Source organism: Dermochelys coriacea, chromosome 3 (assembly GCF_009764565.3).
Source record: "Dermochelys coriacea isolate rDerCor1 chromosome 3, rDerCor1.pri.v4, whole genome shotgun sequence".
Classification (NCBI taxonomy): Eukaryota; Metazoa; Chordata; order Testudines; family Dermochelyidae; genus Dermochelys; species Dermochelys coriacea.
The window spans coordinates 169,811,006-169,835,356 of NC_050070.1; the positions used below are offsets into that span (position 1 = coordinate 169,811,006).

Genomic DNA, 24,351 nt, shown 5'->3' on the forward strand with positions numbered 1-24,351 from the left:
TAATGGAGGAGGAAGACCGGGGGAAATATTCTGCTGGCTGGTTTAAAATGTCTTTAGGGATGCTTTACACCGTTAGTGCCTGCAGGAGTGGATTGTATATTCTAGTTCTTGATACATGATTGTGAAAATCTCACTAGGCATCTATCTGCATCTTTAGGCACCTAACTACCTCTTAAAAAATTGGCCCTTTGAGACAATAAGCATGGAACCCCATAATGCTACTTCCATAGAGTGATTCTTCAGTGTGAAACCTGTGTGTGTGTGTGTGTGTGTGTGTGTGTGTGTGTGTGTGTGTGAGAGAGAGAGAGAGATTGTGGGTGTGTTGCATATACACAAAGAAGCAGAGTCTGAAGGAACTGCACTTTAAAAGGCACTATAGATAGTAAGAGCCAACAGCATTGGGAACAAGATATGTACCTCTGTCTTTAAATTAAGAGAGCTGAGTATGCCCTTCCTCCCATTTATCACTAGAATGGTGAAGGGGGAAAAATAGTTTAATCCATTAAAGAGGAACCTTTACAAATGTTTCAAAGAGTTTGACCTATCAAAGCTTACACTGTTTAAATATCTCTTCACTCTAACTGAGCTGATATTTAACCACATAATACAAAACGGCCTTTTAAAATAAGTCATTTTAGGAATGAATGAAAACCTAGAATGATTACTAAAGTGGAGGCAGATCCTCAACTGCTATAAATGGGTGTAGCTTTACTGAATTCAGCCGAGGATCATCTGACCTTGTGACTACTATTCTGAAAATCAGCCCATGATATCTCAATTGGGCACCCACCTTAGAATCAGAGTCCTTAACTTCTAGACCTTAGTTTCTCCATCTGTAAAACAGAGGCAGTAACTCTTAATTCCCTCAGAGGGGTGTTGTGAGTCTTAATGTTCTTAAAGCATTTTGATATAATACTTCATTAGTATTTTCCATCTGAGGTTCTGAGTGTGCCTGGTAAAGGGTGTATTTATTATTTATCTCTTAAGTGAAAGTTTTGGGGGATAGCTCTTAGGGAGCAGCAGAGATGATTACCCAGACATTATTTGGTGTAGTAGTCAGCTCTTGTTAGCAAAAAGAAAAGGAGTACTTGGGGCACCTTAGAGACTAACAAATTTATTTGAGCATAAGCTTTCGTGAGCTACAGCTCACTTCATCGGATGCATTTGGTGGAAAAAACAGAGGAGAGATTTATATACACACACACACACACAGAACATGAAACAATGGGTTTATCATACACACTGTAAGGAGAGTGCTCACTTAAGATGAGCCACCACCACCAGCAGCGGGAGGGGGGAGGAGGAAAACCTTTCATGATGACAAGCAAAGTAGGCCATTTCCAGCAGTTAATAAGAACACCTGAGGGACAGTGGGAGGGGGGAGAAATAACATGGGGAAATAGTTTTACTTTGTGTAATGACTCATCCATTCCCAGTCTCTATTCAAGCCTAAGTTAATTGTATCCAGTTTGCAAATTAATTCCAATTCAGCAGTCTCTCGTTGGAGTCTGTTTTTGAAGCTTTTTTGTTGAAGGATAGCCACTCTTAGGTCTGTGATCGAGTGACCAGAGAGATTGAAGTGCTCTTGTTAGAACTCTGTGAAGCCCTGGGTTTATTTCCCCCGTTTCCTCTTGCATTGGGAATACAACACTGTAAAAGCAGTGGTGCTATTTCCTAATTTACAAGGTTGTGGGGTGACTCCAGCCTTCTAGCTTGGCTGGCTAGATTCATGCTTTGCCTGACAGGTTTGAAGGATCTCTATAATTCAAAGCAAAGTCAGGTGAAGTTGATATGTTTGGGGGTTTCCCGTGATTTTTTTTACCCTAAGCTTGGACCTTGGCGTTGGTCTAACAAAGCTGCCCCCCAGCTATGCAGGTTACATTTCCACACTAGTAGTGTGTCGTTAGGCTTTCCGTTCCCTTTATGCTGGCTCTTTGCCTGCGGAAGGGAAGTCGGTCCGGGCGCGCCGTGTTTCTCTGTGCCCAGGTGAGGGTGCTGCCGTACCGGCGCTGCCTGTCTCCTCCAGCATCCTCGCGCTCCCGCAGCCTGAGCACCGGCCCCGTGGCTGAGATTGTGCCCAGCAGAGGGCGCTGCCGGACCGGTCCCGGCGGCGGCCGGAGCAGCGGCAGGGATGCAGTGGGAGGGTGGGTGGCTGGAGAAGCTGATGCTGCAGAGCCGGCGGGGTCCCAGCGGAGAGCATGAGGCGCTCAGAGCGGGAAGAGCGTGGAGGGGGAGCGCTTAGCTTCGCGCAGCCCTGAGCCAAGCCTCCGCGCTGGACTCCGGAAGACATGACAATGGCTGGGGGAAGGAGAGGGCTGGTGGCTCCCCAGAACACCTTTCTGGAGAACATTGTGCGGAGATCTAACGGTAAGGGGAGGATTGCATTCACCAGCAGCACGCACAGTAACAGGAGATGCTCCGGGGCGGCCAGAAATGCTGCTGAGCTTGGGGCTCTCGGGAGGCGAAGGGGGGGCAGTGGCAAAGAAAACACAGGAAATCCTTCCTGCAGCCGGTCTCCGGCCGGGGGCTGCCCAGCCGGCTTTGAACCCTCGCGGCTCGGAGGTGATTGAACGAAGCGGTCTGTGCCCGTGCCCTTGGTGGAAGGATCCCGCAGGCGATGCCTTTTCAAAGTCCCGCGTCTGATCGGACCCTCCAAAGGGGGGAGGAGGGGAAGGAAGTCCAGGCTCTTGGGTTGCAGGAAACTCCCGTGATCTGGCGTAAAGCACCCGGGACACTTATCTGCGGGGCTCAAGTGTCTGCCGTAGAGATGTAAGAGGGAGAGGGGTTTGCGGGAGAGAGGCTCGGGCATGCTCTAGAGCTGCCCCAAAGAAGACCCCGCCATGCTCAGGCTGAGACGCATCGCCCTCTCCTCGCAGCCGGCCCCCTCCTCAAGCCTCTCCCACATCGCTGGTGGTGCCCTCCTCCTGGATCAGGGGCTGCATCCTTCCTTTCCACTGGGACGTGCTGCTTCGGGGCTCGGCGACCCAAAGTGTCTGTCTTGGCAGAGCCTGCTACTGTTGTTTGGTAGTTGGCGATCGCCTTAGTTTTAATATGCTTGCCAGGAGATCTCTCTGCTGTTGGCTTAATTCCCTTCTACCTCTTAGCTCAGGTGGCAGGCAGGGTGATAGAGTTCAGGTGCTGTTCAGATACGATCTATGAGTCGGTTTAAATTAAGGATACAGCAAAAAGCCTATCCTGTGTCTGGGTGTCTAAGGAGGGGGTATATTTATTAGGCATTCTCCTTATACACAGCAGTGTATGCAGGATAACCTCATATATCAGCCATTCAGTACATTTGTCTATTAGATCTAAATAGCTGCGTGTCACTTCTGTAACAGTAAGGAGTGAATAGGTGTTAGTCTGTATATGGTTTAAATTGAATACCGAAAATGTTGTAGTTCTTCTATAGCCAAATGTCAAAACCATCAGCCATGCTATGGGCCTGATCCTGCGGAATTCAATAATTCAAGTAGTTTACACTCACCCAAAGGATCCCACAGACTTCAAGGAAATACAGGGTATGTAAGAAGTCAATTGACTGTCAGGGAGATTCTTTTGACCTAAGAAATTGCTTTTTAATGACTAAATGATTTCAAAATTCAAGATGGTCTCTAGGAAAAAAAGGAAAAAACCCCAAGTCATCTTGGAAGATAAGGGAGGTCTATCTCACTGAGTTGAAATTGTTTCTTTTTGAAGTAAAGAAAATGATATTTGAAATTTTGTGAGCCTAAGGATGGATAATTTTTTCAAAAATACAGTAATCAGTATATTGTTGCAAGGGGAAATGTCTAGAATTGCACAACTGCATGTGAATATGTATTAATGTGATCTGGATTTTGCTAAAAGGCTGTTTTCTTAAAAAGGCCTCAGTCATGCAGACGTTATGCATAATACTTAAAACTAAGAACATATATGTTTGCAGGAATCTTGGCCTAAGTTCTACCAATTTTTAACTCCCATTCACTTCACTGAGGATACTAAGCAATTTAAGGACTTGGATAAGTTAGAGTGTAGAATCAGGCCCCCACATCAAGAAAAAACAATTATTGAGTTACACTATTTAAAAATAATCAGCTACATGATGATAAAGTGAAGAAAGACAATTCCTCATTTGATCTTGGGTTGGAAACTCAAATCACTCCAAGGAATGATTTTCAATTCATTTAAAAAAAAAAAAAAAAAAAACTGGAGGCTCTTATTGAAGCAACAGCATTTTAGAAAGTCTCAGGGTGCAGAAAATCTGGGTACTACTAATGCATCTTCACACGTAATTGTGACTCGCTAAATAGGTTGCCTCTCCCCACTTTTCCTAGAGAAATGTTTGATTACTGTATTCTTAGAACAAAAGAATACTATCCATTCTTACTGAAAATCCCATTATTTAAAAACAAAATCTTCTGGCTGGCTGTGGTGAAATATCACCTCTAATCTTCCAACTTCAGGTACTTAAAATTTTTCCTAGAGACTGTCTTGAGTCTTTGAATAATTTCATCATGAGAAAAGTCAACTTCTCACTTTATTCAGCAGAACTGATGAGTCATCAACCTGAACATTTGATCAGTTTTGCATCCCTACACCCCCACAATCATCTGAAGCAGTGTCAAAAGTTACCTTGACATTATTTATATAGCGCTGTGGGTGAGCAAGGTGCTTCACAGACTAATAAAAGAACCAGGCCACTTCTCTCAGGTGTGCATTAGTTCATAAGGGCTATAATAATACTGGACTGAATCTCTAGGCTCAACCTTGTAGGAGGGGATGGCACACAGCTGTACCACACTAAGGAGGAATTGTGACTCAAGTTACAGTCCCTTCCCTTGCTCTTAAGAGGGTGTAATTGAGTGAAGTCCTTTTCCCCACTTTGTGCTGGCTCAGCTCTGCTGGTCAGTTTAAGGGAGGCATGGGGGAGTCAAGGCTCCTCCCATTTCTTCCTCTGTCCCTTCTCCTGGCCCACCTGCTTGGAAGGAGAATACTGGGCTGCAGTCTTCACTATGCCTCCTGTACCCAAGCTGTGAGGCAGGGGAAGCTAAAGTGGCCACATAAAAGTTAAGGTTTTGGTCCCCCTTGATTCCCCTGCTCAGTCACATTTGGCTGGGTTACGATCTGACTGACAAGAAATAAATATAAAATGATGGGATTTGTCATTGAAATGTTGGGAGTTTTATCAGGTTAGTACTTAGCTGGCAGCTCAGAGCAGGTTACACACTGCCTTCAAATATTGAGTAGATAAACATACACAAATGCATGCTCTTGGGAGTCTGTTCTCCCACTGAAATGTGGGGGACTTAGCATTAATGTCAGTTCTATGACTAATTGGTGTGATGCATATGGACCTTGCTGTGAAGGGGGCATAGAATAGAACCCACTCTGTTTATATCAGAGACACAAATTAATTGAGGACCACATTTGTACTTTCTCTTTTTAGAGACACAGAGAAGCTAGCTACCTAAATGAGACTAGATAGCAGTAATAAAGCAATTATCTGCAATCATTTATTGGGAGCAATAATCAAAACGCACAACTAATTATGACATTTCACCATTAGTTTAAAGTGTAATTCTGTGAACAGCATTTGATATGAGATGTGAAGCTTGAAAGCTGACATGTCTCTATTGCCAAGTATAGCTCATAAAGAGAATGTGTGTGCTTGGAAGAACTGGTGGTTTTAAGTTTATTGTGCATGGTTTTTCAGGTCTTTTCATTCTGACGTAGTATTTTGCTCATGTCTATAGCTTGTCTTCAGGAGGAAGATTGTCATACCCATGTGCAGTGATAAGGGAGTTTAAGCACCTCCCCGACCCCACCCACAAATGTGGCTTGCCTGAGTTGCCAGCCCAGGTGTAGGAACGAGCAGGTTTGTAAGGTCAGTGCTGTCTCTCCAGCCCTGCATAGGAGTGGGCTGAGAAAAGCAGGGAGATAGGGAGCAATGGGTCTTCTCCCCTAAATGCCAGCCAGAGTGAAGGGGGAATTAACATTTAAAAAGCTACAGTAAACTACTTCCCTCAGAGTGTAGCAAAGAGGAATCCCTTCCCTGAGCTGCTCCGGGGATGGCGTAGGCATGCACCACCCCATACATATGTTGTTTACAATTCTGCTTGTGAACAGCTTGTCTTATGCTTTAATGTTTTAAAACAGTGTTTCTGAACTACCCATGTATAGTTAGAAACATAAATGTTCTGCATGGGACTTAGTCAGGCTTGGTGAACAAAAAGGGTTTGTTTTGGTTGGTTCTGAAGAAGTGAAAAAGCTAAAAAGGCCAGAACACCCTGTGGGTGGAAAATTGCCTATGCTGTAAAATAGTTCAGTACGGAAGAAATCACTAGGCTACTGATGGATATTGCTAATGTCATATTCATGTTTTTCCTGTGGTAACACAATATCCCTGTGGTATATAACATGCTATAACAGTATCACAGCTATCATCTTGGTCTGCAGCCAATGCACTCCATTCAAATGGTGCAGTACGTTACAGGCAACTAATTTTTATAAAATGATATTTTATTGCTTTATCAATAATCTAGAGGAAAAAATCCTTTAAGTTTACAGAATTATAGGCCTGAGTTTTGCAATCCTTACTCAGGCAAAATTCTCATTGAGATCAGAGGGAGTTTTGCCTTGTAAAGGCTGCAGAGTCAAGCCCTATTGTCTAATGACTATTGAATTTCAATAGAGTGCAGACACTTCTGAATATTAACAATAAAAGTAAGGAAATATATCACCAAACCAGAACTTTGTCCAGACGATGACATAGTTAAACAAATATTAAAAAAGAGATCTATTCCAGATTTCAGATCATACAACATTAAGACCAGTGTGAGGAGCAAGTGGCTTCAAACCTTTGAGCTACTTGTATTATGCAAACAAAGATTGATAATGCCATATTTCTAATATGTTGTTAGTTTTAGCTCAAGCTCAATCTATTTATATGCTGAAATACACTGGCATACCTACTTGAGTATAAAAATTCTGCTCCAATACCCATGAATCTACCCATATATAAATCTTTTACCAACTACTTATAGACTTCTCAATGTACAATAATATGGTGCTAAATAATACGGTAAATAAGAGAGGTGCACCAAATAGTCATGTGTTTTCTTTTGTATAACAATTTTGTTTCAAATGCTTATAGAACAAAATCGACAATTCTTGTATAAGATAATGTTTAGGCAATAACATAGATGAATCTTATCTATCTTGTTTGAAAAGGATGTGCCAAAATTTTATACATCAAGGTCCAGACTCTTGGTTCTGCCTAAGTCCCCTTTGAGCCAAAGCTGCCTCAAAGTGGGGCCTAGCACAATCTGGCTTTGGTTTTGTTTGGGGTCTTGAGGTAGTACTGTAATACAAATAATGAACAGGTCATGGGGTGCTGAGGGGGGCCACTCTAATGGGAGTAACTTAGAGCAGTGCCTGGGCTGCTCTAAGACATATAGAAGGCTCTTTCTATCCCCCCAGTTCTGGGACTACTGGGTAGGTGAAAGGTGGCTTGGGGAGCATCTGTCCTTGCTCACTGGATCTGAGCCCAGTCCTACAATTCCCCCACACCCAGATTTTCCATTGAGGTCACTGGGAGGTTTGGGTGAGCTAGGAATGCCAATACAGGCTTCAAGAGGGTAAGCTTTGGTAAAAATCAGTTAAGTGTCTTTCCAATAGGGTTGTTTTGTGTGTGTTTTAATACTGAGGTATTCATATCAAAGCATATTATAAAAGCACTTAAATTCATGCACAGGTAACTTTTTCCCCACAAACAGGCTGTTAAATCTCCTGTGTGGTCTGATAACATTAATCTGGGTCAAGTTGTTAGTACAATTAATTAGTAGAGAGGATGAGACACTGAGAAGTTTTTGGTCTGCACAGACCTTTTTTTGAGCTACAGTGCACCAAATCAGGAGAAAATAGCAGCATGGCCCTGGATAGTCTCTCTTAGATCCACAGATGCAGGAGACCCTTCACTTGTGGATCTCCCCAGTCCTGTGCTGATGGTTTAGCTCAGTCACTTCTGTGGCATCACTTCTCCTTTCCCATCCTCTGGATCTCAGAGAGGATGCTCTGCAGGTTTAGGTTTCGCATGGAGGAAGGGGGTAGAGTGTAGGTGGGGGAGGGCAGAGGTGGGGCCTGGGAGAAGCACCTTGTACCCTTCAGGAAAATTCCCTGGAAAAAAATAATATAACCTGGGGCTCTAATATCTCTTCTGTGGTGCCTACTTCCCATGGCCAGGCCAGGGAGAGCCCCTAGTAGCACTGCTTTAATGGAGCCGAATAATAAGAGAACCTGGACGAGAGGGTTTGGAAGCACAGGGCCCCTGTGAAGTTGGCAATTTCTGTGGATCCCCTGAGATCTGCTTTGATCACTGGGGACTGATCAGGTTCAGGGGCAAATCCTGTATCCCTTGAAGGAAGAGTTAGAGGGATCTCCCTGAGAAGAGTCTCACAGAGACTTCCCTTGTGGGTTGTATTCTGGGAGGGAAAATCAGCCCTGTTGATTATGCCATAGTTAATAGAATAGGCCTTTCCCCTTGGTACTGAAGAACATCACCAAGACTCATCCTGATAAGGGATATGGTGAGTAGAATCCTGTTTTCTCTAGTAACCAATGTGGATTCCTCTTGAAGGGTTCAGAGCTGATTCTCACATTGTGAATCAGACAAATATCTCAACCGCCCCACTCAGAAATGGTTTGACACCTTTTCTCAGCAAAGATTTACTAAGACAGTGTCCAATGAAATTTGGTCCTAAATTTAATTTTTTTTTAATAAAAAAAAAGCCTCCTACAAATCCTGAATGACAGAATTGTTTCCATGATTGTATCGTTAATTCTAATGGAAATAGTTTAAAAAAATCAAACAAGCATTCCATTTTACTGTCTGCAAACCAGACCTTGCAACATTGTGCCATACGTGAGGCTTGTAAGAGAAATTAACTAGCAAGATAAAAAATGAAACTGGCCAGGCTATGTTCTGCTCAATCTGAGAGAAATGTCACAGCAAAGAGCATAAAGAGTGGAATAAACTAATTGGATTTCTAAAGTTTTTTTTGCATTTTAATAATCTAAATTCTTCTTAATATCCTAGGAAACATGAAAAAAGATCTTAACCTGACAGTGTGGCTTTAGCAGCAGAGTGCTGCATTTTGATATCCCTTTACTAAGACTTACTTTTACAAGTTATGCAAATAACTTCCTATACTATGAGATATTTACTTAGATGGTAAGATCTTTGGGGCAGTGACTGTTTTTTACTGTTTGTACAGTGCCTGGCACAAGGGGATCCTGGTTCATGACTGGGGCTCCTAAATGCACTGTAATTCAGATAAATAACTAAGTTTTTCATACATTAAACTAAACTGTCGTTTTCAAAATAAATGAACGGAGTATATTTTGGGGTCCATTGTATTTGTTTTCTTTTTTATCATGTATCTGTGTCTGCTAATTCACAAATTTTGATAATCTTCAAATTCTGCAATGTCTCCCAACCATTAGTAGGTGAAATTCACCCTGTGCAGTGGGCTGGCACATAGGCATTGTGCCATTTAAGCTGTTTTTTGAGAACGTAAATGGGAGCCTATGCCTTGTGCTGCTTGTGAATTTCATTCCAGCATGACTGACTGAGGTTCGTCTGCATATTGCCATGCATGTCAGTGAGTATCTCTGATACACAAATTGCTGGAATGAACAAAAGTTAACCTTTAAACAGGTGTTGCAAGTGGCAGAGGGTATTGACTTTGCTGTGGAGTGTCTGTGGAAGAATGTCTACACCAGTTAAAGCCTCTAGAGGGACTAATGGGAAAGCTAGAGCAGCAGACCATTTGTTTTTCCACTCCTTTATACTGGTTCAAGGCGCTATGACTCTACTAGTTTCAGAGGTCTCTATGCTAATCCCACATAGGCCAATGCAGAGGGGGCACTGGGGACAGTGGAGTTGTCAATTATGTGGCTGCCAGGGCCTAACGCCCGGAAGAAATGGCAGAGAAGGCTGCTATTTCACCTCATAAATTGTAGTAGCATCTGTGGAGTGGTATTGGGTGGAAAGTGAATTTTACCTCCCGCCAGTCCCTGTCACTTCACTTGCATAAGGCAAAGTGAATTTCACCTAAACAAAGTAGGCATCTGATACATGAACTAACTTTCTACACATTAATAAATGTAAATGCATAAAGCTGACATTCCTTAAGTACCCAATCCTGCAAGACTGTGTGAGCAAGATTCCATCCAATGGGAGTTTTTGCTTGGGTATGGTCTTTATGTTGGGCCTAGTGGCTCTGATTCATTAAAGTATTTAAGCATATGAGTAATCTCTCCCAGGCTTCACCAGGCACTATTCAGGTGCTTAAAAGTATGAACATGTTCATATACCTTGCTGAATTAGGGTCAATGTGAAGAAACAATATTTTTTTGTTCTTGCTTGGTCTTGTTCCTTTTGAAGTCAATGGCAAAACTCTTTTATTAACTTCATTGGGAGCAGCACAGACCTGGAGTTTGCAACATAACTTTTTTACTTCTCTAGTAAGCTAATGTTGTTCCAATATTTTGCCCAATTTGAATAAATTTTTCCTTGCTAGTTATTACTAAGCTAAGAGCTTCTAATTTTTAGTGTTTGGAAATGTATTACCCAATCTAGTAAGAAAAAAAGAATAGGTTATAAGGATGATAGAAATGCATTTTAAAATTAATGTTCTGTACACCCAAAAAGTTCCACGGTAGTAATTCAACTCTATCAATCAGTCAATCAATCAATCTGTATTAAATCCTAGAACAAGATCATAAAACAAATCTTAATGAAACCTGTTTGCTAGAGAACTTGTTAATGCATTTTTGTAATGCATACCCTTAAGACTTTGCATAAAATTAGGTCTGGTCAAATGCTTTTAAAGCTCTTGATGGCTGAAAATATCAATAAATCAAGTGGCTTATTTTAAACTGCCAGAAGACCTATATAACTAACGAATGCCAAAACAGGCTCTTCACTGGGTTTCTTTTTAAGACCAGAAAGGGAAAAACAAACAATTAAATGAAGTTTAATTGTTAAACATTATTATCTTCTTTTTTTTTTAAAAAAAAATAGTACATTATATGGTTTTTGCAGATTTGTATAGGGTGAAGTTATAACATTAATTTTATTAACTGATAACTTTAATTTTGGAAAGTTACTTCCTTCTAGATGTCACATTTGCTTTAATATGCTTTCTTGTTTTAACTTTCAGTCTGGACATTATCTCATAGACAGACAGGTACAGAATGATGCTATGTACAATATACACATGACAGCTTCCATGCATTCTGTCCATTTCAGCCATTATTTCTCCATTGTTCTGTACCAATTGCTGTTAATTTACAAAGGGGGAAAATGGTTTGCAAAAGTATTTCTTTTAAAAAATTATTTTGTAGACTTAATTTGATATTTGACTATCTTTCTAAAGATATGTAATCATCAAAAGAGCGAGGGTTATCACTGTTGGTGGGATGTATCGCTGTTTGCCGTTGAAACTCTTCTGGTGGTAGAGGTCTGTTGTGAAATATTTACTATAGCAATGTAAAATAACAAATGTTGGCATGGAACTATTAATCTCTGTATGAACTGCTGGCTGAAAGTAGCTTTCATTTTTGTGCAATTGTTCAAACTGAGTCACTTGAAGTTGTTGTTGTTTTAGTTAGTCGCCTTTGTTTTTTGTGGTAAATATGATGAAATGCATTTTCTGCAATTCTTTTCAGTCTGTCTGTGTACCATGCTCTATGTGCAAATAGTAGGCTTAGAATGCAACATTGAAATGTGTGTACTGCACTGAAGCTTTGCTCATGCCCTAGCAATTGTAGAATCTTTAAAACCCTTTTTATCTCAGTAAAGTGTGTGTTTTATTATGTGAACCTTAATATGGCCATTTTGTATGTATATATTTAGGTGTTTGTTTTCAGATATAGCCTGGCTCTACAGTTCAAAACTATATATTATAGAGGCAGAATATTGAGGACTTACATTACAATGGCTACAGATGTCATTACTCAGCAAAGAAGATTCATTTTAACATGGCAAATCAGGTCACATAACGTGGTGATGTTTAAATATCAATCCACCCCTGTCCAAGAAATCAGCTCAATAGATACTGAGCCAAAATATGCATCTGTGCAACTCCATTGATATGAAAGCAGCATGTTATCCCATTGGCTTTATTCTGCTACCTCAATACCTATCTAGCAGTATAAGTTGCTGTTTGCATTAGTACAGATTAATATTTTCTTGAGGGCCCCATACTGAACTTCTTATTCTGACACCAATTTTGTGATTAGTGGGTGTGTCCCCCTACTCTGCATCTGAAGTTTAGGCTCTAAGCCACTTGAGCCCAAAGTTATTCATGTTTGGAAAAGAATTCCAAGAATGTATTTCCTTACAAAGTTGTCTAGATGTTGGGCCTTATGCTGATCTCACCTTGGGGATATATTGGTGTAATACCATTGACCTTGATAGTTACTCCTGATTTACACCACTGAGAGCAAAAGTCTGCACAATTTAGGGATAAACCTGAATTAAAATGATCGAGTAAATTGCTCTGTGGGAATCACTAATGCCACTGTGAGTGTAAACTCTCTGATTATAGAGGTTTTGAGAGAGATGTATTTACAAGGGAGTACTACGTTTCTATAACTATATATTTGCTATCAAAAATGAAAACCAAATACTATATTTAAAAAAAAAAAAATCTTCAGGTTGCAAAGTCAAGTGCTCCACAAATTTGGAAATACCAGAACTAAGGTTGCCTGGCAAACCTAAACTTACTCCCCTTACGTTTATGCTTTTTGGTGTAATTAATCACATAATTGTTACATACTATTTTTTCCACAGGACCCCTTGTTAATTTCAGCAAGGGAGGGGGTAGCGTTTTGTACCCCATTTCAGTGGCGTGAAAACATAAGAACGGCCACACTGGGTCAGACCAGTTGTCTATCTAGCCCAGTATCCTGTCTTCTGACATTCGGCTGGTGTGAGATGCTTCAGAAGAAATGAACAGAACAGGTCAATTTAATGAGTGATCCATCCCTTGTCATCCAGTCTTAGCTTCTGGCTGTCAGAGGTTTACAGACACCAAAAGCACAGGGTTATATCCATGAACATCTTGGCTAATAGCTATTGATGGACCTATCCTCCATGAACTTATCTAACTCTTCTTTGAACCCAGTTATGCTTTTGGCCTCCATAACATCCCAAACCATGTTGCACTCTGCCATTGGTTGTAACGTGCCATCTAGGTAGTTCAGTGCCCAGCTAACTAATATAACACTAGCTAAGTGTGCTATGTCTGCAGATAGGATAAGAGACTGCTACAGATATCAACTAAGAGGGGGTTACTGTTTCACCTGAAATGTAAAGGCCCATGCTGGGTTCAAACTCTACTGAAGACCTATGAAGTGTTGTCATAGTAACTTGGGGCATAACAAGGGGAGGTGGTGTGATGTACTCCATATATGTGCGAGTGTGTGTGGAGTGTGACCACAAAGTGGTTGCCTGGGCTCTTAAATCCCAATCCTATATAACTTACTCACCCAAGCGGTTCTTAATCATACAAAGAGTCCTACTGACTTCAAGATGCCACAGATCTTCATGGGATGACTTCTGTGGATCTGCTTGTGTGAATAGCTGTGCATCTCGTTTGGTAGAAGAATTTATAAGCTCAGTTGCAGAAGCAGGAGGAGATTGGGTCTGATCTTGTGTTGCATCTCCAAGAAATTTGTGCCCTATGGATTCAGGATGTTCCAGACTGCCTATGGCTTGTAGCTCAACCCACAATCTCCAGAGTCCTCCCAGCCCCACCTCTTTTGGGTTTCACAAGGGGGCAGTTAGGGGTTTTAGAGCCTGTGCTGTGCCAGGGGCATTGCTGCCCAGCCAGCTGCTGCTCCTGCACAGCCCCTCTCTGCTACTGGAGCGATGTGTAGGGAATGCTATGTGGCCAAATTAACATTGTGGTAACACCTTGGGCCTGATTCACCCATATATTTTGCACCACTTCTTCAGTGCAGAACAGCGCTAAACACAGCTTAACTGGAGGATTCTTCTTCGTCCCCACCAGGCATAGCGATTCCTATGTTTCCTCCCCTCCTGGTCATCGGCATAGAGGGTATGACCTCTTAAAAAAGGTATGGCTGGGACACCCTTTCGTCCAGCTGCAATAATGGTTCCTGGGGGGAGTTGGCAGAAATGATCCAATCTAGTCTACGCTGTGGATTTGATTGGTGCCCAGCCAGCCCCAGGACTGGGAGAGGGGACAGGGAAGGGTGGCTTGGGGGTACCTTTGCTGTCAGATCTGGACTCCTGCTGAGTGCTCCTCAACCAGACTGGAGAACTGGGGCCCTGTCCTCTTGGAATTTGAGAGCTCCATTTCACAAACATTGTGATGCATCCGGACTAGGACTTTGTGCATAATACGTGTCCTCGGCTGTCTAGTCAGGTTTGGAAATGGTGCCCAAAATCCATATTATGGGTTAATCTTGTCTCTGGAAGCAGCCCAAGTAACCAGTCTGGGAGATCTCCTTGGGTGGTGGGGAAGGAAGCCTCACAAAGAGCTGCCCGGGCCACTACTGTAGCCTCAGAGCTTCAACAGCTTCTATTTTACACACCCTCTGTTTTTGTTTTTTTTTGTCTAATCACGTCCTTCCTCTTGCCTATTCTTTTCCTGGCCTCCCATGCCCTCTGGGAAGTCCCTAAGTGGCTGTGACCTGTTGCCTGGGATCTACGAGAGAATCCCTCCTTCCTGTCGTATGGCAGCTCCACAGCTGTGCCACTGCCTCCAGGGTGGGTGCTGCTGCAGCTGGGAAGGCAAGGCTTGCCTCAGTAGATGTTTGATATCTTCCTATGTGAGGGAGTGACTGCTTAACTGATTACCCGCTGTGTCTTGTCAGAGACCTGTCAGAAACGTAAAGTCAAATCAGTGCAACTGAGCATTGACAGTAGCACTGGGGATGTGCTCAGCTAATATCCCTTCTGCCTTGGGGGGGTGGGGGGGAGGCTACTGATCAGAAGGAACTGTGCAGGGTAGGTGATATGTAGGATTCCCTGTTTTGGGCCCTATCCTGCAGGACTCGGCAAAGGCAAGACCCCCAAAAACTGAGATGCCTGCTGGGTTACACACATGGAATGCCAGCAGGAACGGGCCTCAAATGGCCACAAACTTGCTTTGTGGCAGGTGGGATGGGGAGAGGAGGGCTGAACAGTAGAGAGCAGAGTAGTTCATATTTTTCTGTGACGCTCCATTCTCTTCTATGAAGGTGAAATCCCCCAGCCCATAGACTGAGGAAACAAGCAGGGTTTGGTGGGATGGAATCCCCTCTCCCAACCCAGTGGGCAGGATGCTGGGGTGTAGCCCTCTCCCTCTGCTACCTGTGTCATGCTTTCTGGCTACACACAGGGCTCCTGGATACTTGCCTATGTGGATCCTGCGTCCAGCTCTCCTTCTGCACCCCCATATCTACAGCCAGTGCACAGCTGAACTTCTTGGTGCACATGGGGTTCCAAGGATCTCATTGCATGGCAGCGTGGTCCACATCCTCACAATGGGGTACTCTGGGGTTTCTGTGGTGTGCAGGCTTTGTGTGAGCTCTTCACCAACAGATGGATTTCTCACCTTGTGAGCACTAATGGAGTGGGGCAATAGAACTGGATAAGGAAAGGAAGGATCATTCAGTGGTTGTGGAGCTGACCTGGGACTTGGTAGATCTGGGTTCAGTTCCCTGTTCCGTCTCTGTGACCTTGGGCAAGTCACTTAGCTCCTCATCTGTAAAACGCATGTTGTGACTGTGAAGCACTCAGCTATGACAGTAATGGGGGGCCATAGAAGTACCTAAGATAGATATAGATAAATTCAGGTTTATAGTTATAGAACTTGTTATCTGGAGCCAAGTTCTGTGCTCAGATGCCTGGGGAGAGCCACCCTATAAATTAATAGGAGCTCCTGTACACAGCTCCGGGACTAGAATTTCCTTTTTGGGAAGAGAAGATGATAGTCAAACTAAAATGAATGGGTAAAGTCATCAAAATCATTGATGTTGGGACAGAATGTGACCTGAACTTCATATTTGCATATTTCACTGTTGCTTTTTGTTTCCTAATGGATTTTTAAAAAACGTATCCTGACAAGATACAGTGCAGTGTTCGTAGTTGGGGGGAAAAAAAATCTCAAAAGTACTTGATTCAGGCAAAAACAATAAGAAGAAACAACTTATTTTAGTGAATCACAGCGAGGGGTAAGGTACATGTATTGCTCCTAGAACAAGGTGCTTTGCCTAAGAAAAGCCATGGTATTTAAAATGGTTGTGAGAAACAAAGAAGTTAAGATGTCCTGCAAATCTATTACCAGCATATTTCACTCTAAAGTGTGTATACAGATACTTCTCCTATTGCAAATAGGATTGGGCAATGAAAATAAGTGGATAAAGAACTTTTTTTTTAATTTAGTTAAACCCATTTTATGCTTGCTACAAAATTTTGAAAAGGAAAAAAATCTCATCCGCAATTAATAGTTAAATTGTCTTTAGTCTTTTACTTTCAGGAATCATTGATGACTGCCATAAATATGTTATCGGCCAGAGTGTGCTTTAAATACAAATATGGAGACCTAGATAACCCTTTTTGTTCTTTGTTTAACTTCACTTGGGTGTCTAGCCACCCTTCATAATGGTGATGGGCCTGATTCTTCCCTGCCTGGCTCCTTGTGTCATCATTGATACCTGCGAGAAGTCAGTGCTAAAATGAGAGCAAATTAGATTCTTCTGCATGAGTGAGTGGTGCATAGTGTTTTGATCTCACTTTGTGCAGATGCGGCTGGCTGTGCAAGGTCCAAGGCAGTGGAGAATCCGGCTGTATGTACAATAGTCAATGTGCTAATTGTTTGAATGATACCTTAATTCTACAAAAGCAGTAGTAAGCATGGAGGCTTGAATCCTGCTCACTATATTCCTGCTGGGTGAAATTCACCATGGCATGGACGGCCAGCAAAAGGACCTTAAACAGGGCCGGATTTCCAATTAGACACAGTAGGCATATGCCTAGGGGTCCCAGTGTTCTAGGGGCGCCTTACCTCTCTAAAACTGGGTGCAACACGAAGGTCATCTGCGGGTGGGGGCGCTGAAGATTCTGTGCCTGCAGGTGCAAAAATGTAAATCTGGCCCTGCCCTTAAGCACCATGTTCAATCTGCTAATGGGGCTCTGGCCTCTGTATGTCATGGAAAAGTGTTTGCATCAGTCCCAAATAGGTCATAATCGACAACAGCAAAGGGTGAAGGCAATAGGAGGGGCCACTGAATCCAAATTCAGAGCACATGCCAGACAACTGTTGCACAGAGGTCTTGGTCACTTATCCAGTGGGTGGCGCTGGATTGGTGAATGGCAGGGGATGGGGGAGGAGAGAGGGGAAAGAGGAGCAGTGCTGTAATCCCATATTAGCCCTGGATTGGGGATGGGATTCTCCTTCCCATACCCTATATTTTACCTGCATAAAGTCCAATCACTTGGGCTTTATGCAAGTAAAGTGAATTTAATCTGCAAATAATCCTGTTGATGTCAGTAGGAATACTATATGAGTAAAGTGAGTGGGATTGGGCCCCAAACAAATAAATATCTATAGGAATGCAGCCACAGAGCTATCTAACTGTCTAACCAATGTGTTCTTTCAAACAGATACTAATTTTGTCTTGGGTAATGCCCAGATAGTGGATTGGCCTATTGTATACAGCAATGATGGATTTTGCAAGCTATCAGGATATCACAGAGCAGAAGTTATGCAAAAAAGCAGCACCTGCAGGTATTTGAGTGCAGATTTACTTTCTATTAAATAACTTGTAGTGTTGTGTTGTCCCCTGAGAAAAAAGTCTGTTTGTTCCATTTTTCTCTTTAATTTCCCTAGGATGCATCTGTCAGTTATGCTTTGCAGGTGAAATAATAGGACACATCAAACAAGGGCAATTTTTGTCTAGGCCCTCTTTCATGCCATAAGTAAATGGCTTTGTACATCTCTCCAATATCTTACTTGAATTCCTTGGTTTGTTTGCAGTTTTATGTATGGGGAGCTGACAGACAAAGACACAATTGACAAGGTGCGGCAAACGTTTGAGAACTACGAAATGAATTCCTTTGAAATCTTGATGTACAAAAAGAACAGTAAGTTGTTTTTTTGTGTTTTAGATAAAGTGGGGGGCGGGGAACTGGTGGTGGTGGGTATGTGGTTTTTAATACTGGTGAAAGCTGCAAGTTTGCTAGCCTGGAAGACTGCAGTCTTATTAAATTAATGATAATACCAATTCCGCAGTCTGATCCATAAGGGCAAATCCTTTCACCTGTAGAGAGTCCCAGCCAAGGCAAGGGCTTAGGGGTCTACCCACATGCATCACATTGCAGGATTGAGGCCTTCACTTGCTCACACTTATATTACAACTACTTCAGCTTCCAGAACAATGCTTCAGCATGTCAACATTAGAATTCAATAAATAATACTACATGGACTATCCCATAATGACGACAAAACCCACCCAACCAACCTGACCTCTCTAAATAAAAACCTATGGAGGTTCCAATTTGCAATCCACCAACCCAACTCTGTCCCAAATATCCAATTAAAAAAGATTAGCTTTGTAGCTAGCCCAGGTATTTAAGAAATTTGGGCTCTGTCAGAGCAGTGAAGGAATCTGTCCCTTAGGAAAGATCCCTGACAGAGAACCCTGCTAGCAGCTGCTTCCCATTTAAATCCAGGGGGCTCCCAGGCAAGAACCACTGCTGACTGTCTCATTTAATGGGGAGGAGATCACCTCTTTGCACCAGCCTGTATTGTACTTGTTCTGTAAGTAATGTAACCTTCCCTACTTTGTCTCGCCAATGCACTTCAGCCTTGACCTACAGGAACCAGCTCAATGGAGAAGGTCTCCCTGTAGAGTTGGTCCTTGGTCTCTCTGCTGAAACTTCCAATTAGTGCCAGCTGTGGGGTAGCCATCTGTGAGAATCAATCACTTTACATAGGCCACTGAAGGGTAATAAGTAGGGCCCTACCAAATTCACTGTCCATTTTGGTCAATTTCGCAGTCATAGGATTTTTAAAATCGTAAATGTCATGATTTCAGCTATTTAAATCTGAAATTTAATGGTGTCATAATTACAGGGGTCCTGACCCAAAAAGGAGTTGTGCGGGGGGGAAGGGGTGGTGGTGGTGATGGTCACAAGGTTATTGTGTGTGTGTGTGGGGGGGGGGGGATTTTGCAGTACTGCTACCCTTACTTCTGGGATGGGTGGCCAGAGAGCGGCTGCTGGCTAGGAGCCCAGCTCTGAAGGCAAAGCCGCCACCTGTAGCAGCGCAGAAGTAAGGATGGCATGGTATGGTATTGCCACCCTTACTTCTGCACTGCTGCCTGCAGAGCTGGGCCTTGGTCAGCAGCCACCACTCTCTGGCCACCCAGCTCTGAAGGCAGCAGCACAGAAATAAAGGTTGCAATACTGCAACCCCCCTAAAATAACCATGTCCCCCCACAATCCCCTTTTGGGTCAGGACCCCCAATTTGAGAAATGCTGGTCTCCCCCATTCAATCTGTATAGGGTAGGATAAAAGCACACAAAAGACCAGATTTCATGGGGGGAGACCAGACTTCACGGTCCGGGATGTGTTTTTCATGGGGCTGTGAATTTGGTAGGTCCCTTGTAATAAGGGCTTTGTATGCCAGTGCCAATTTGTGGATGCACTCAATCCTTTGTTTTCTTAAAGAATCTAATCAGTCCTATAAGGCTGCTGATGTCACTTCATTGGCCTTTGTTGTCATTTCAAAACAATCCTCAAACCACCATATTTTTCTTTCCAGTCTCCAGCCACTGGTTTTGCTGCCTGTTGCCATGCAGTCTGAGGCACTGTTTCATCTGAGACTGCACCACGGTTTGGGGTGCTTTCCTGGAGCACAGCCTTGCTAATACCAATCACTAGAAAAGCCATGTGCACCAGCTGAAAAATACTGAGCATTTTTGATTCTTTCATTCCTCAGTGTCATCTGCCTCCCGTGTTTACCTGTGTCTTGCTAGAATGAAAATAGTTAGCAGCCACAGGGACAAATATAGCTCCCCTCCATGCATGCAAAGCCAAGTAAATGAGCAGTTGTCAGGGGATCCAAGAGGGGCTGGAGGAAGGAGGCGTCTTTCAATTAACCAGTGACTCGGCACTGCGTGGCTATGCAGCCACTCTTCTGTCACTGCTGCAGCGTATGGGCTATAGTCACATCTGGGGACTCTTGCTGTCCCCCCCATGCAGGTTTAAAGCAGTCACATTGTGGGGGATGCACCGAACACTTCCCTGTCTCCAGCCCTCCCATGCACACAGCCATAAGGAGAGGCACGGTGGAGCACATTCCCCTGTGCAGACTCTTCACCACCTGCCAGGTCAAAAAAGTGGCACTGTGGTGGGTCTGCTGCATTGAAGGACTTTCAGGCCATTGGAGAAGGGAGGCACAGGGAAGAGGCAGCAGTTAAATCTGGTATTTAACTCTAGTGAAGATCTAAGTAAATGACCGCACACTGGCGTAACTTAATGAAGGATCCCACTTCTTAGAGGCCAATAGATCTTGTTTCCCATTGCTTTTCAGTATGTAACAGAGACCCCTGATTACAAAGCTGTATATTTTCAACCTCATTAGTCATATTAGAGATTCCTGGTCTACTGTGAGACAGACCTTGAGAGAGAACCTGTACATCACTAGAACCAAGATGTAACATATAAGGCAGAGGTTCTCAAATATTTTCATAGCATGGACTGCCTCTTAAAAGAGAGATTGTCTTGTGGCTAACCTTCCCCTCGCCCCACTTCTTTATTACATAGACCATAACCCTTTCTCCCCTGCACCCCCAGCCTTGATTTGTGATCATGTAATAGGCCTGTGTAAATACAGCAGTTACTTATTTGGAAAATTAATATTGGATAAATATTGAAGTAGAGCTGATCAAACAATGGTGACTATTGCATGAAAAATGTGGAAACTTTCAAATTAACTTTCATTCAGCAGGTTTTGAAAAGGACAGTTTTTCCCCTGAAACTTTTCACAACAAAGTTTTGGCTTTGAACACTTTTTTTTTTTTTTTTTTTAAATTTATTCCTCCTGTTTTCTACCTTTTTTTTTAACCTGTTTTTTGCTCTTTTTGTTGCCTTTTCCCCTCCTAGTCACCGAAATGTGGGGGCAGAAAAATTAAATAGTTCTATTCTTGTTACTGAATAAACAGAATATTTTGGAAAAAATGAAAATTTGTTTTAGAAAAAGACCATTAAACAACTTTGTTTGAAAAGTGTAGACTAGCTCTACATTTAATTAATGTATTCTTAGCTCCTTTTAAATGTAACTTACCAGCTGGAAACAAGGAATACAAAGCAAAATTTTCAGATGTATCATAAGTGGGTCCTGGGGACTAATCAGCATATTGACATGCATTTCATACATGATGGCTTTGCGAAGGGTAATCCCATCTCTGCTCACACTCCAGTTTTGGGAGATGTATGTCCTGATCCTAAACCATTGATTTTTTTTTTTTTTTTAAAATGGAAGCAGGAGCAGGTGTATAGTCAATAGATGGAAGTCATTTAATAATTTAACCAGGGTTGGCATAGACTGCTGACACCACCAATCTCAAAAGCAGTGACCTGATGTCAATATTTACTTAGCAGCACTTAAAAAAAAAAAAAAAGTGGTCATTGTAGGCAAGTTCATACCATCACTGTGCTAGTACAAAATGGCTGTGAGCTTACGCTGGTTCACAATTATGACTTAGCCGCTAGCATTTTATGATGTATCCTAAAGACAGTGAGTCTGTATCCTGCCTTCATGTTAGCATGTGTTGGTACTTTTTCTCTAAATAAGTATGCAGAAGTACTACTCTTCACTGAACTTTAAGGTTTGGAGAGGATTTCATAGCACTGTATGCTGGGGTCTTAATTTTGCAGCATATATATGAAAACATATACAGGTTATTTAAGATATTGCTTTATAGAACAAAAAGAAAAGGAGTACTTGTGGCACCTTAAAGACTAACAAATTTATTTGAGCATAAGCTTTCGTGAGCTACAGCTCACTTCATCCAATGACTTTTAGGAGCAAAGACCTAAGAGTTACAGGATTAAACACACCAGCCTGAGAGGCAAAATATACTGCTTAGTAGTTTTACTGGAGTTTAATGAAGAAGATTCCCTCCTACTAACAGAAACCTTCAGATTACATAGCTTTTCTTCAGCTGCATATGGAGGGTGCTGTTTTTTGGCCTAGGAAGGGATTTTACTGTAATCACTCACATCCATAAGCAGATACAGACGTTCTCCCGGTGTGTAGGTCTGAGCAAGGACCTTTGTACCGCTTACAGACCACGGTGAAGCATTGTGAAAGGTGGGATGGGCTGCAGCTATAGAGGGGAGTCTCCTCCTAAAGGGGTGTCTGTGCCAGCTCTGGCTAGGCCCGCAAAGGGGTAGGCCAAAGGATGGGCGACAAGCTCTGTGATTAGGCAGCCCTGGTATTCTCCCAAGTGGTTCAGAGAAGCTGTGGCTGATATTCCAGAACATATGCTGAAGTAGTGGCTATTGTGTTGGGAGGATGGATTTCACCGCCCTGGATCCTGTGCTTTTCACTTGTGTACAACCTGATGCCTGGCTGTATGTGGGTAGAGTGAATTTCACCAATATTGCTATCTGCTTATTAAGTTTAATGAAATTATTTTTTCCATTGTACATCTCTCAGTGCACAAGAAGGCACTCGGGTAGTACACAGAATGGTATATATGCCCAAAAGAGTGACTTGGGGCCAGACTCTGCTCATGCATATAAATAAGTACAGTGCTTTCTATAGGGTGAAATCCCCTCTCCCCTCCAATTTCTACAGGGTTAAAATCACTGAAACAGGGATAGGGCTTATGCTCACCCTCTGCACCAGGTGAATTTTGCCCAGCAGACTTAAGCAGAACCATAGGTAGCAAGGTGCTGTAGGCCTGTAGTGTTTGCAGCATAGACCACATAGTGATTTATGAACTGGTCCAAACCATTGTGTGGGAGCAGAAAGTGGAGAAAGTGAAGGAAAGGTCACAGTGGGTCATACTCTCAGCTGCTATAAATTGGCATATCTGAGGATTATCTAGCTGTGATTCTAACCCAATGTCTTATTAAATCACAAACCCACTCCCTTTCATCCCCTGTAAAATGCATACACCCAGAGATGAGCTGGAGCCAGTTTGCACCAGTTTGCTAGAACCGATTGTTAAATTTAGAAGCTCTTTTAGAACCGGTTGTTCCGCAAGGGACAGCCCGGTTCTAAAAGGGCTTCTAAATTTAACTGGCCAAAAGTGGCACCTTAGGCACCGACTCCATGGATGCTCCAGCCCTGGAGCACCCAAGGGGAAAATTTGGTGGGTGCAGAGCACTCACAGGCAGTTCCCTGCCGCAGCTCACCTCCGCTCCGCCGCCTCCTCTGAACACGCTGCCCCGCTCTGCTTTTCCACCCCCCCAGGCTTCCCGCGAACCAGCTGTTCGTGTGGGAAGCTGGGGCAGGTTGAGAAGCAGGTGGTGGCTTCCTTGCTCAGGCCCAGGGAGGCGGAGGTGAGCTGGGGCGGGGGAGGGGGTGTGCGAGGAGGGCTGCCCGCACCGCAGCAGGTAACCCGGGGGGAGGGGGGCGTGCAAGGGAATCGCTCCCCGCCCCAGCTCACCTCTGCCACCCTCAGCCTGAGCCGGAAGCCACCGCCTGCTTCTCAGCCCTCCCCGGCTTCCCACCGAACAGCTGATTCGTGGGAAGCCGGGGGAGGGGGGCAGAGAAGCAGAGCTGGGCGGTGTGTTCAGGGGCAGAGGTGAAGTGAGCTGGGGCCGGGCGTGGGGCAGGGAGCTGCCGGTGGGTGCTCTGCACCCATCAAATTTTCCCCGTGGGGGCTCCAGCCCCGGAACACCCAGAGAGTTGGCGCCAAAGACGCCACTTTTGATGTGATCAGTGGGGGGAGCAGCTGCTCCCCCACCCCTAGGAGCCAGAGGGACCTGCCAGATGCTTCCTGGGAGCTGCCCCAGGTAAGCACCTCTGGGACTCCCCACCTCGCCCCCTGGCAGGTCCCTCTGGCTCTTAGGGGTGGGGTGGGAACCCACTATGGTGGCCCACAAGACCCTCCTGCTTGGTTCTGGGGGCAGTCAGGGGACAGGGGAGAGGGGTCGATGGGGCAGGGGTCCGGGGGGGCATCAAGGAACACGGGGGGGTTGGATGGGGCAGGAGTCGGCAATGACCCCCTCGTGGGGTGCAGAGGGAACCCGTTAAGATTTTGGCAGCTCATCACTGCATATGCCTAACTTCAATTCTTCTCAGGAAGGTCAAACTAATATGGCTGTGTCACCAGGT

The 24,351-nt window shown here is 43.7% G+C and overlaps 1 protein-coding gene across 1 annotated transcript in view; it reads left to right on the top strand.

Annotated features, from left to right (window-relative positions):
- Positions 1 to 2,160: 2,160 nt before the first annotated feature.
- KCNH1 (potassium voltage-gated channel subfamily H member 1) overlaps positions 2,161 to 24,351 on the top strand; it is a 311,734-nt gene continuing 289,543 nt past the window's right edge. Inside the window, 3 exon segments of the mRNA XM_038397908.2 lie at positions 2,161 to 2,367; positions 17,660 to 17,783; positions 18,033 to 18,139. Coding sequence (XP_038253836.1) covers positions 2,289 to 2,367; positions 17,660 to 17,783; positions 18,033 to 18,139 — 310 coding nt within the window. The 5' untranslated portion in view covers positions 2,161 to 2,288.